Source organism: Coregonus clupeaformis, chromosome 13 (assembly GCF_020615455.1).
Source record: "Coregonus clupeaformis isolate EN_2021a chromosome 13, ASM2061545v1, whole genome shotgun sequence".
NCBI classification, from domain to species: domain Eukaryota; kingdom Metazoa; phylum Chordata; class Actinopteri; order Salmoniformes; family Salmonidae; genus Coregonus; species Coregonus clupeaformis.
Window position 1 is genome coordinate 33997428 of NC_059204.1, and position 12500 is coordinate 34009927.

At 49.2% G+C, this 12500-nt stretch overlaps 1 protein-coding gene across 6 annotated transcripts in view; it reads left to right on the plus strand.

Moving 5' to 3' along the window:
- LOC121579180 (transcription factor COE1-A) overlaps window positions 1–12500 on the plus strand; it is a 247836-nt gene that overhangs the window by 166965 nt on the left and 68371 nt on the right. For all 6 annotated transcript variants that reach the window (XM_041893538.2, XM_041893540.2, XM_041893543.2 and 3 more), the window contains exon 9: window positions 8827–8957. In XM_041893538.2, the coding sequence (XP_041749472.2) occupies window positions 8827–8957 (131 nt within the window). The remainder of the gene's footprint in view (window positions 1–8826; window positions 8958–12500) is intronic.

Below are 12500 nucleotides of genomic sequence, written 5' to 3' on the forward strand. Positions count from 1 at the left end.
ACACAGACATACACACACCATAAAGGACGCCTCACGTCTCCTCTTCCTTCCATTGGCCATATGCATCACAATGGATTGCCATTGACATGTACCCTTCTCAATAATGGATGGAGAAAATAGTCAGGAAAATTCTCCCTCATTACCCGAGCAAAAAGGCTTTTCGGGTGGCTCTTAAAGGAACACTTAATGCCTTAACAATACATCCACGTATGCCATCTCCACGGCCACTGGGCTGTTTAGACAAATCCAATCACTTTCAAATTTTGTAGCAGAAGGATTTAGGAGTGAGGCAAAATATGTTTTCTCATATTCCTTATCAGATAGAACATGTGATGTGCTTATTCTCTAGTGGCATTGGATGGGGTGATATGCCCCTCCTGGGGTCGTGAGATGAGGCTGCTTTGGCCTGAAAATAGAATAAGTCCCTCTTATAGAGATTTAAATGACATGGTGTTAGTGCTACAGTCTAGTCTTCCTCCTCCATCTCCCTGTGTGACAAGAAGGAGAAATACAGCAGGTCTCACTCTCTCTCTCTCTCTCTCTCTCTCTCTCTCTCTCTCTCTCTCTCTCTCTCTCTCTCTCTCTCTCTCTCTCTCTCTCTCTCTCTCTCTCTCTCTCTCTCTCTCTCTCTCTCTCTCTCTCTCTCTCTCTCTCTCTCTCTCTCTCTCTCTCTCTCTCTCTCTCTCTCTCTCTCTCTCTCTCTCTCTCTCTCTCTCTCTCTCTCTGTCTCTCTCTCTCTCTCTCTCTCTCTCTCTCTCTCTCTCTCTCTCTCTCTCTCTCTCTCTCTCTCTCTCTCTCTCTCTCTCTCTCTCTCTCTCATCTCTATCTCTCTCTCTCTCTCTCTCTCTCTCTCTCTCTCTCTCTCTCTCTCTCTCTCTCTCTCTCTCTCTCTCTCTCTCTCTCTCTGTCTCTCTCTCTCTCTCTCTCTCTCTCTCTCTCTCTCTCTCTCTCTCTCTCTCTCTCTCTCTCTCTCTCTCTCTCTCTCTCAATTCAATTTCAATTTAAGGGCTTTATTGGCATGGGAAACGTGTGTTAACATTGCCAAAGCAAGTGAAGTAGATAGTAAACAAAAGTGAAATAAACAATAAATATTAACAGTAAACATTACACTCAGAAGTTTCAAAAGAATAAAGACATTTCAAATGTCATATTATGTATATATACAGTGTTGTAACAATGTGCAAATAGTTAAAGTACAAATGGGAAATTATATAAACATAAATATGGGTTGTATTTACAATGGTGTTTGTTTTTCACTGGTTGCCCTTTTCTTGTGGCAACAGGTCACAAATCTTGCAGCTGTGATGGCACACTGTGGTTTTTCACCCAGTAGATAAGGGAGTTTATCAAAATTGGGTTTGTTTTCGAATTCTTTGTGGATCGCTGTAATCTGAGGGAAATATGTGTCTCTAATATGGTCATACATTTGGCAGGAGGTTAGGAAGTGCAGCTCAGTTTCCACCTCATTTTGTGGGCAGTGTGCACATAGCCTGTCTTCTCTTGAGAGCCAGGTCTGCCTACGGCGGCCTTTCTCAATAGCAAGGCTATGCTCACTGAGTCTGTACATAGTCAAAGCTTTCCTTAAGTTTGGGTCAGTCACAGTGGCAGGGACGGCCTGTTCAATAGGGCGATATGGGCGACGCACTGCCAAACGGGAAAAGGAAGGGATTTTTTTTCTAATCAATTATATCACGGCAACAGTAGTTATCAGTGTTCACGTCTGATCTGCCAGCCACTAAATGTCAAATCAGGCTAAAGTCGTGCTTCAAATGGCCCCGCCCGTTTTTGGGGCGATTTCAGTCAGGTTGAAAATCGCCCAGAAGTCTCTCATAGCCTGTCATGTAAAATCTATTTTTTTCAAATTTCAAAGCTTTCAATACATTCTCTATGGGTGTCTGTGGGCTTGCACTTACGCGCTTTCGTCATACGTGACGTAACCATGAACGTAACTAAGACAATAGCGGCTAGCAGCGTCTCTGTTGCGACCTGCAGTGTGGCGTTATTTTATGTTTTTAATTTGTAGACTTAGTTTACAAACATTCTGCCAACCATGGATTTCCAGTGGTGGATTTTGGACTGATCTTGTTGATCGTGTACATACCCGCTACGAACGGACTAAATAATGAAAACGCTGCTGGCAGCGGAATCCAATACAGCTGGGAGACTTGGCTGGATGACAGAGTCCCGGACAGAGAAGTGGAGCCGGCCGGCTTCACCCTGGTCAGAGCGGACCGCGATCCTGGTAAGAGAGGCGACTCTGTACCCCCGACATTGAACTGCTTTCTGTGTCATTGCGACCTTACTATCTGCCCCGTGAGTTCCCCCAATTGTTTGTTACCGTTGTGTACTGTTGATAATCACAAGTTTACTGGAGAACTGAGACCAAGTAGAGACTTTGGACAGGGTGGATATGGTATAATAAAGGCAGTTTATTCAGAGGTAAAGATATCTGGAATCGCGTGCACGGACTCGTTCGGTCAAACTCTTAGGGAGAAGAGAGCCCCGAAAACATTGTGTGCAGACATTTTATACAATAAATGATGTAGGTTGAATCTAGTAGTTCTGATCTTCTGATTGGTCCTGATGAGTTGGGCGAGGTCCCCTCCACTGTTGCATTGGCTCTGAGTCGGGTTCTCTGTCTTCAAATGTTCAGCCTAAAGAGAGGGGATTTTTGTGTGTGTGTGTGTGTGTGTGTTTAACAGTGATGATGTGTGTGTGTGTGTGTGTTATCAGTGATGATGTGTGTGTGTGTGTGTGTGTGTGTGTGTGTCCTCAGAGCAAGAACTCGTGAGTTGGAAGAACTGAGAGACCTATGGCGTGGGTGTTGTCCTTGGCCACCTGCTGACAAGGCTGACAAGATAGGACTCTTTTGTCCATTGTTATAGGATAGGAACAGCATTGATTGAAAACAAACGCCCAACACAAAATGGGTCATGCACAAGATTTTAGTCAGACCAAGCTATAACATTATATATTTACTACGACAGTACATTCAACCAAAAGCTAATATAACAAAGGCATCAGAGATTATTTATAATCTGTCACAGAAACTGGAATCCATCTCCCCAGATCAGTCAATAAATGCTTCTGGTATTGACTTATATGCTGCCCCTGTCTTCATGTTGTTGCTGGACATATCTTTTTTAAAATGTGTGTAGGTCACCTAAATCATCAGAAAAATTGCCCCTCCTGAGAATTTTTTCAGGAGCCGCCACTGCACAGTGGTCAGGTATTCTGCCACTGTGTACTCTCTGTTTAGGGCCAAATAGCATTCTAGTGCTCTCTCTCTCCCTCTCTCTCGTGGATGGATCTGAGAGTCCTGAGACCCCCCTCCCAAACACACACACACACACACTTCCATCCACATGTCCCCAGCAGCTTGCAGACAAAGGGCCGTCTGCTACAAGAATCATGGAGCAGGGAAGACAGGAGAAGACTGGCCATGGAGAGAGAGAAAGAGAGGGAGGGAGATCAGAAAAAAGGAGCTCCCAGGGTAGTGGAAGTCCCCAGGCGACCTGATGAAAGAGGAGGGACAGCAATCTGTCCCTGGTGGAGTTACTGTTAATGAGTGGCCTCACGTGTCTGTCTGTCTGTCTGTCTGTCTGTCTGTCTGTCTGTCTGTCTGTCTGTCTGTCTGTCTGTCTGTTCTGCCTGCCTGTCTGTTTGTCTGTCTGTCTGTGTGGCTGTCTGTCTGTCTGGCTGTCTGTCTGTCTGGCTGTGTGGCTGTCTGTCTGCGTGGCTGTCTGTCTGTGTGGCTGTGTGGCTATGTGGCTGTCTGTCTGGCTGTGTGGCTGTCTGTCTGTGTGGCTGTCTGTCTGTGTGGCTGTCTGTCTGTCTGTCTGTGTGGCTGTCTGCCTGTGTGGCTTTCTGTCAGTGTGGCTGTCTGTCTGTGTGTCTGTCTGTCTGTCTGTCTGTGTGGCTATGTGGCTGTCTGTCTGTGTGGCTGTCTGTCTGTATGTTGTGTGGCTGTCTGTATGTGTGGCTGTCTGTCTGTGTGGCTGTCTGTCTGGCTGGCTGTCAGTGTGGCTGTCTGTCTGTGTGGCTGTCTGTCTGTGTTTCTGTTTGTCTGTCTGTGTGGCTGTCTGTCTGTGTGGCTGTCTGTCTGTGTGTGTGGCTGTCCATATCTGTGGCTGTCTGTGTGTGTGGCTGTCCGTGTGTGTTGCTGTCCATGTGTATGGCTGTCTGTGTGGCTGTCTGTCTGTGTGGCTGTCTGTTTGTGTGGCTGTATGTCTGTGTGTCTGTCTGTCTGTGTTTCTGTCTGTCTGTGTGTGTGGCTGTCTGTGTGTGTGGCTGTCCATATGTATGGCTCTCTGTGTGTGTGGCTCTCTGTGTGTGTGGCTGTCCGTGTGTGTGGCTGTCCGTGTGTGTGGCTGTCCGTGTGTGTGGCTGTCCGTGTGTGTGGCTGTCCGTGTGTGTGGCTGTCCGTGTGTCTGGCTGTCTGTGTGTGTGGCTGTCCATGTGTGTCCATATTTCTGTCTGTCTTTTAGCACATGATCATGCCAGGGTTAAAATGTTTTCTTGTATGTTCAGTATGCATTTCATTGTGTGTGTGTGTGTGTGTGTTTACTGTATGTGTGTGTGTAGCATGTTGCACAGCGAGCGAGCAGCACGGGAACCAGATGGCGAGGAGAAAGGCTGGGAAAGTTTAATCCTATCAGATGGATTGCCGCTTCTCCATCTGGTTAATCCACGCATAATTTCAACGCGGGCAAAACAGGCGACTTAGGCCAAGATGATTGTCACAGATTGCTGGCCCAGACCTTCCTCATCCCTCCCAGTTTACCACCGGGCCAAATTGCATTATGGTCGAAGACTCAGTCTCAGCCCGGAGATAAGGGCTCATCTCAATTCATCCTGCTGAATACTGGTGAATTACAGTCCTCTCGCTAAACGGACATCCACAATACATGTCAAATAAAGTTCATTTGAGTATTGAAAGTTAGTCATTTTTCAGTAAACCAAAGAAGGCTGTGATTATTAAGGGAGAGAAGACCTTCCATAGTGTAAAGAAGGACTTGCTCTGTGCTCCTTTTATGACCGCAGCACAGCCGTGCTAAAACAGTCGTTTAACACACCCTCTTGTGTACAATTGCTTTAGTCTACATACTGAATGGTATTATAACACCATGTAGTCTGTAGCTCTGTTTAGAGACACAATACTGACGATTGGATTACTCTACTGTACTGTACTGTACTGTACAACAAACAGCATATTCCCAGACACAACCTCTATGGACCCCCAACTTAGTGCTCTAGTAAAGCACTCTGTAGCCACAACGTACAATGTACAGTAAGCAGATACAGTATAGAACTGTATGTATCCTGGTCCCCTCCCTCCCTCCCAGCCTGGCCAATGGCTGGCCCCTGTTCATTTCTCATTAAGGTGAATGACACCTTGGCATTTAGTAAACGTGTAAACTAAGGTGAGCTAAGTGAATACTGTACTGGGCGCAGTTCACAATGCTCTAGCAAGCACTAAGACTACTATGAATACTGACGATACCCAGTGAGTTGTTTTTAACCACCTGGAATGAATGCCTATACCGTTAACCTCTGAGTTGTTTCTTTTTTAACCCTGTAACCACGCGAAAGACAGAGAGAGAGAGAGAGAGAGAGAGAGAGAGAGAGAGAGAGAGAGAGAGAGAGAGAGCGAGAGAGAGAGGTGTTTTTTTGCAGCAGTGTTAAAGGCCTTTAAAGAGGTCTCTGTGAGTTCCAGCTGTAATTGATCCGCTGCTTTTCTGCCTGATCTCCATTCAGAGCTGTTAAAACCACCATCACTCTTCTAGGGTGTGTGTGTGGAGTGTGTGTGGAGTGCAGCGCTACACTCTTAGTTGGATCCAGCTGTGGGAGGTTTTTGTATGTTTTTTGTTTCCTGCTTTTGCCTGAGAAGTGTCAAATCCCAAGAGCCCTCTTTCTAACACACACACACACACACACGCACACACGCGCGCACACGCACACACACACACGCACACAAATACACACACACACAGCGAGCCCTGTGACCCTGTGTTCCCGTGGGAGAGTGTTAGGATGCCCCTAACCTCACTGTGGCCTGGGACTGTAGCCATACCTCCTGTGATACGGTGTTGAGGTACAACATGATCTACGTTACAGCCTCCCTCCCTCCACATGCAGGGAATACATTACCTAGCATGGGTCTATATCCAGAGTTGTGTCTTTATGAGGTGGATTGTTGTACTTCATGTATACTCACACACACCACACACCACACATAATCTAGAACATGGAATGTCCTTGCTTTCTGAGATTGGGACCACTTAGCCTGCATCCCTTGAAGGCTCAGTGCTCCTGCTAATATCCTGTCAAATCAAATCAAATCAAATTGTATTGGCCACATGCGCCGAATACAACAGGTGCAGACATTACAGTGAACTGCTTACTTACAGCCCTTAACCAACAGTGCATTTATTTTTTAATAAAAAAGTAGAATAAAACAACAACAAAAAAGTGTTGAGAAAAAAAGAGCAGAAGTAAAATAAAATAACAGTAGGGAGGCTATATACAGGGGGGTACCGGTGCAGAGTCAATGTGCGGGGGCACCGGCTAGTTGAGGTAGTTGAAGTAATATGTACATGTGGGTAGAGTTAAAGTGACTATGCATAAATAATGAACAGAGTAGCAGCAGCGTAAAAAGATGGGGTGGGGGGTGGGGGTGGGGGGGCAGTGCAAATAGTCAGGGTAGCCATGATTAGCTGTTCAGGATTCTTATGGCTTGGGGGTAGAAGCTGTTGAGAAGTCTTTTGGACCTAGACTTGGCACTCCGGTACCGCTTGCCGTGCGGTAGCAGAGAGAACAGTCTGTGAATAGGGTGGCTGCAGTCTTTGACAATTTTGAGGGCCTTCCTCTGACACCGCCTGGTATAGAGGTCCTGGATGGCAGGAAGCTTGTCCCCAGTGATGTACTGGGCCGTACACACTACCCTCTGTAGTGCCTTGCGGTCGGAGGCCGAGCAGTTGCCATACCAGGCGGTGATGCAACCAGTCAGGATGCTCTCGATGGTGCAGCTGTAGAATTATTTGAGGATCTGAGGACCCATGCCAAATCTTTTCAGTCTCCTGAGGGGGAATAGGCTTTGTCGTGCCCTCTTCACGACTGTCTTGGTGTGTTTGGACCATGATAGTTCGTTGGTGATGTGGAAACCAAGGAACTTGAAGCTCTCAACCTGTTCCACTACAGCCCTGTCGATGAGAATGGGGGCGTGCTCAGTCCTCTTTTTTTTCCTGTAGTCCACAATCATCTCCTTTGTCTTGGTCACTTTGAGGGAGAGGTTGTTATCCTGGCACCACACGGCCAGGTCTCTGACATCCTCCCTATAGGCTGTCTCATCGTTGTCGGTGATCAGGCCTACCACTGTTGTGTCGTCGGCAAACTTAATGATGGTGTTGGAGTCGTGCCTTGCCATACAGTCATGGGTGAACAGGGAGTACAGGAGCGGACTGAGCACACACCCCTGAGGTGCCCCCGTGTTGAGAATCAGTGTGGCAGATGTGTTGTTACCTACCCTTACCACCTGGGGGCGGCCCGTCAGGCGTCCCTATATATCCTATCCCTATATGTCCTGTCCCTGTATGTCCTGTCCTTGTATGTCCTGTCCCTATATGTCCTGTCCCTATATGTCCCGTCCCTATATGTCCTGTCCCTGTATGTCCTGTCCCTGTATGTCCTGTCCTTGTATGTCCTGTCCCTATATGTACTGTCCCTATATGTCCTGTCCCTGTATGTCCTGTCCCTGTATGTCCTGTCCTTGTATGTCCTGTCCCTATATGTACTGTCCCTATATGTCCTGTCCCTGTATGTCCTGTCCCTATATGTCCTGTCCCTATATGTCCTGTCCCTATATGTCCTGTCCCTATATGTCATGTCCCTGTATGTCATGTCCCTGTATGTCCTGTCCCTGTATGTCCTGTCCCTATATGTCCTGTCCCTGTATATTCTGTCCTTGTATGTCCTGTCCCTGTATGTCCTGTCCCTATATGTCCTGTCCCTATATGTCCTGTCCCTGTATGTCCTGTCCCTATATGTCATGTCCCTATATGTCCTGTCCCTGTATGTCCTGTCCCTATATGTCCTGTCCCTATATGTCCTGTCCCTGTATGTCCTGTCCCTATATGTCCTGTCCCTATATGTCCTGTCCCTGTATGTCCTGTCCCTGTATGTCCTGTCCCTGTATGTCCTGTCCCTATATGTCATGTCCCTATATATCCTGTCCCTGTATGTCCTGTCCCTATATGTCATGTCCCTATATATCCTGTCCCTGTATGTCCTGTTCCTGTTTGTCATCAGTGTAACATGTACTTTATAAGGTATTAGGTATTATATAGATACAGTATTATTAGATAGTATAGGGCTTATTTGATTCTGTTTCTCAACTGTGTAACTAACCTCCTAGACTGAGGTGGTCTAACCGTAAGCTGCCTGTCTGTCTCTCCCTCTCTCCTCCCCTCCTTCTCCTGTCCTCCTCTCCTCCCCTCCTTCTCCTCTCCTCCTCTCCTCCCCTCCTTCTCCTCCCCTCCTTCTCCTGTCCTCCTCTCCTCCCCTCCTTCTCCTCTCCTCCTCTCCTCCTCTCCTTCCTTCTCCTCTCCTCTCCCCCTCCCCTCTCCTCACCCCTTCTTCTCTCCCCTTGCCCTCCCCTCCCTTCTCCTCTCCCCCTGCCCTCCCCTCACCCCTTCTTCTGTCCCCTGCCCTCCCCTTCCCTCCCTTCTCCTCTCCCTCTCCCCTCCCCTCCTTCTCCTCTCTTCCCCTCCCCTCCCCTCCCCTCACCCCTTCTTCTCTCCCCCTGCTCTGCCCTGTGCCTGGAAGCAGCTGCCCCCTGCATCAAAGCCATCAGCCCTAGTGAGGGCTGGACAACAGGGGGCGCAACTGTCATCATCATAGGGGACAACTTCTTTGACGGCCTCCAGGTCATCTTTGGCACCATGCTGGTCTGGAGTGAGGTGAGTACATGATGACACACACACACACACACACACACACACACACACACACACACACACACACACACACACACACACACACACACACACACACACACACACACACACACACACACACACACACACACACACACACACCCTCTCATTCCTCCACACAAACACCCCATCCATACTGACCATAGTGTCAGTGTCCTTGGTATTGTATTGTGTCTTTACAGTACTGTAGATTCTCTAGATTTCTATCATGACAGATAAAAGCCAGCCAGTCCAACTATGCCAGCTGTGGTAAAGGTCATACCCCCCCCCCCAGATAAAACCAACTCACAAAACACTGATGGAAATATCAATAAACCATCTGGACCAAACAGAATTCTGCAGTTGTTGAAATACTGTGAAGTGTAGTTCTTCCAGAAATATGAAGCAAGACTTTTGCAATTTTGCTTTGGAAACTTTATAGGAAACTAAAGCCCTGTGTTAGTTCAACTGACACAATCACATAACATCGTTTGCATTTTTATCAGCAAAAACAAAAGCACTGTTAGAATATGTCATTTTCTCCTGCACAATACATTCCACTTGAATTTGACCTTGTCTTAGTGATGATGAGGAGTGGTCCTGCCTCAGACATTAAAAGGTGTAATGATATAAAGCCTCTCGCTGGTGGTGCCATGTCTTCATGCTCCCTCACAGCTGAAGATCTGAATATGAAAGGCCAGTCTAAGGGCCAGTTTAACAGCATGTAAAACGCTGATGGCTGTGTGCTTTAAAGACATCGCTGGTGTGTGTGTGTGTGTGTGTGTGTGTGTGTGTGCCGGGGCTAGATTGGTCTCTCATCTGTGCTTTGTACGCCTCACACACACCAGCACACACACTCCCATCTCCTGGAGCTCTCCAGTCATCACAGGGGCCGAACACAGGAACAAATTCAGCTGCTATTTATTCAGCGCAGCTCTTCTGATCCACTCAATTAGCTGCCATGTAGGACTGGAGACCTGTGGCTTGGGGCTGACAGGGGAACTACTGAGTACAGGGGATATAGTGCATAGAGCTCTAGAGAGTGAAGGGAACCATACATGGATGATTAGCTACAGTGAGCTACTGTTAGGGTGAGTCTTCAGTGAGGGGAATATATTGTGTTATTGCTACTACATTAATGTTCGGGATGAGTAGACCTTGCAATCAGGGTTAGTATGGCTTTGATGAAGTGTGACTAGGTACGTGAGTGTGTACAGTATGTAGACCTAACCCTATAGTCTACATCTGGGACACATTGATAGAAGAGCCCCCTCTCTCTTTCCTCCCTCCCTTAACCCTCTCTCCCCTCTCCCCCTCAACCCCCTCTCTCCTCACCCCCTCAAACCTCTCTCTCCTCTCTCCCCTCAACCCTCTCTCTCCTCTCCCCCTCAACCCCCTCTCTCCTCTCCCCCTCAACCCTCTCTCTCCTCTCCCCCCTCAGCCCTCTCTCCCCTCTCCCCCTCAGCCCTCTCTCTCCTCACCCCTCAATCCTCTCTCTCCTCTCTCCCATCAACCGTCTCTCTCCTCTCCCCCTCAACCCTCTCTCTCCTCTCCCCCTCAACCCCCTCTCTCCTCTCCCCCTCAACCCTCTCTCTCCTCTCCCCCTCAGCCCTCTCTCCCTCTCACCTTCAACCCCTCTCTCCTCTCCCCCTCAACCCTCTCTCTCTACTCCCCCTTCAGCCCTCTCTCCCCTCTCCCCCTCAGCCCTCTCTCTCCTCTCCCCTCAGCCCTCTCTTTCCTCTCCCCCTCAACCCTCTCTCTCTACTCCCCCTCAACCCTCTCTCCCTCTACCCCCTCAACCCTCTCTCCTCTCCCCCTTCAACCCTCTCTCCCCTCTCCCCCTCAGCCCTCTCTCCACTCCCCCCTCAGCCCTCTCTCTCCTCTCCCCCCTCAGCCCTCTCTCTCTCCCCCTCAGCCCTCTCTCTCCTCTCCCCCCAGCCCTCTCTCCTCTCCCCCTCAGCCCTCTCTCCACTCCCCCTCAGCCCTCTCTCCTCTCCCCCCTCAGCCCTCTCTCCCTCCCCCCTCAGCCCTCTCTCCTCTCCCCCCTCAGCCCTCTCTCCTCTCCCCCCTCAGCCCTCTCTCCTCTCCCCCCTCAGCCCTCTCTCCACTCCCCCTCAGCCCTCTCTCCTCTCCCCCCTCAGCCCTCTCTCCACTCCCCCCCTCAACCCCTCTCTCCTCTCCCCCCTCAGCCCTCTCTCTCCTCTCCCCCCTCAACCCTCTCTCTCCTTTACCCGTAGCTGTTCCTGTGGACAGTGTGACCCATTTTTGTATTGGTTCTGTTCATTTGTGTTTACCCACCCTCAACCCTCATCCCAGGGTTTATTTCAGAGGGCACACACAGAGGTATAAGTAGACCCTCTTCTCTCTCTCCTCACCCCATAGCTCTGGAGTATAGCCTAAATATAACTACTGCTCCAGTCTGCTGTCCTCAGTTTTCTGTGCTGTTCTCAGAGGCTGGTTGGTTGGAGTGTTGTCCGGCCATTGGTCCCGTGTAGGAAGTGCCGGCGCCCCACAGTGTGTTTCTAATTACAGCTTTCCCATACCGGAGGTGCCAGGGGTGAGACTGGGTTTGCTCCCTGCTTTCAGGGCCTACAGTCCCCCCGATATCACCCAACCAGTCCCCCGCTTCCCCTGTACCCCTGATACTGATCAGCCCTGCAGAGCTGATGATGAGGAGAGGCCATGAAGAGCAGGCTTAATGAACACACACACACACTCTCAGTACACACACACACACACACACACACACTTGTCCATGCTGTTCCCCCACCCCCACTCAAGCCCTGTGTTTACCTCCTCTAACACACAGCCTCTCCAGGTGTGTGGGGAGCTATGGCTCCAGTCCAACAATAGCATGCTCACTTCGGGTGGGTGTGTGTGTGTGCGTGCGTGCGTGTGTGTGGGTGGGACTGTGTGTGGGAGTGTGTGTGCTCTTTACACCACTCTGACACACTTAACACTTTTCAACAACAAATCCTTAGCTGCTGCAGTGCAGACGGCTTAGACCACTCATAAAAGCCCTTCATTCAGGACAAGTGATCAAATCAATAAACATGTTGTTTACGTTTCGGACTGCGTTGTCGACAGTTTGTCCTCCTCTCCTCTCTTCCTCCTCCCGCTGTCCCTCTGCAATCGTTCAGTGTGGAGAGTGTTTCCCTGACGGCCCATAAACAGGAATCAGTGGAGACTTGTCGATGTGTTGAAGAGTACCACTCACAATGTCAGACTCTGACACAGGAGAGGAGAGGAGAGGAGAGGAGAGGAGAGGAGAGGAGAGGAGAGGAGAGGAGAGGAGAGGAGAGGAGAGGAGAGGAGAGGAGAGGAGAGGAGAGGAGAGGAGAGGAGAGATTGAACAGAGTCTGACACAGGGGAGGAGAGGAGAGGAGAGGAGAGAGTGAACACAACTAGACAGAAGACAGAGACTTGACTAACGGTTGCCGGTTTCATGCTCTTCTCTCTCTCTCTCTCTCTCTCTCTCTCTCTCTCTCTCTCTCTCTCTCTCTCTCTCTCTCTCTCTCTCTCTCTCTC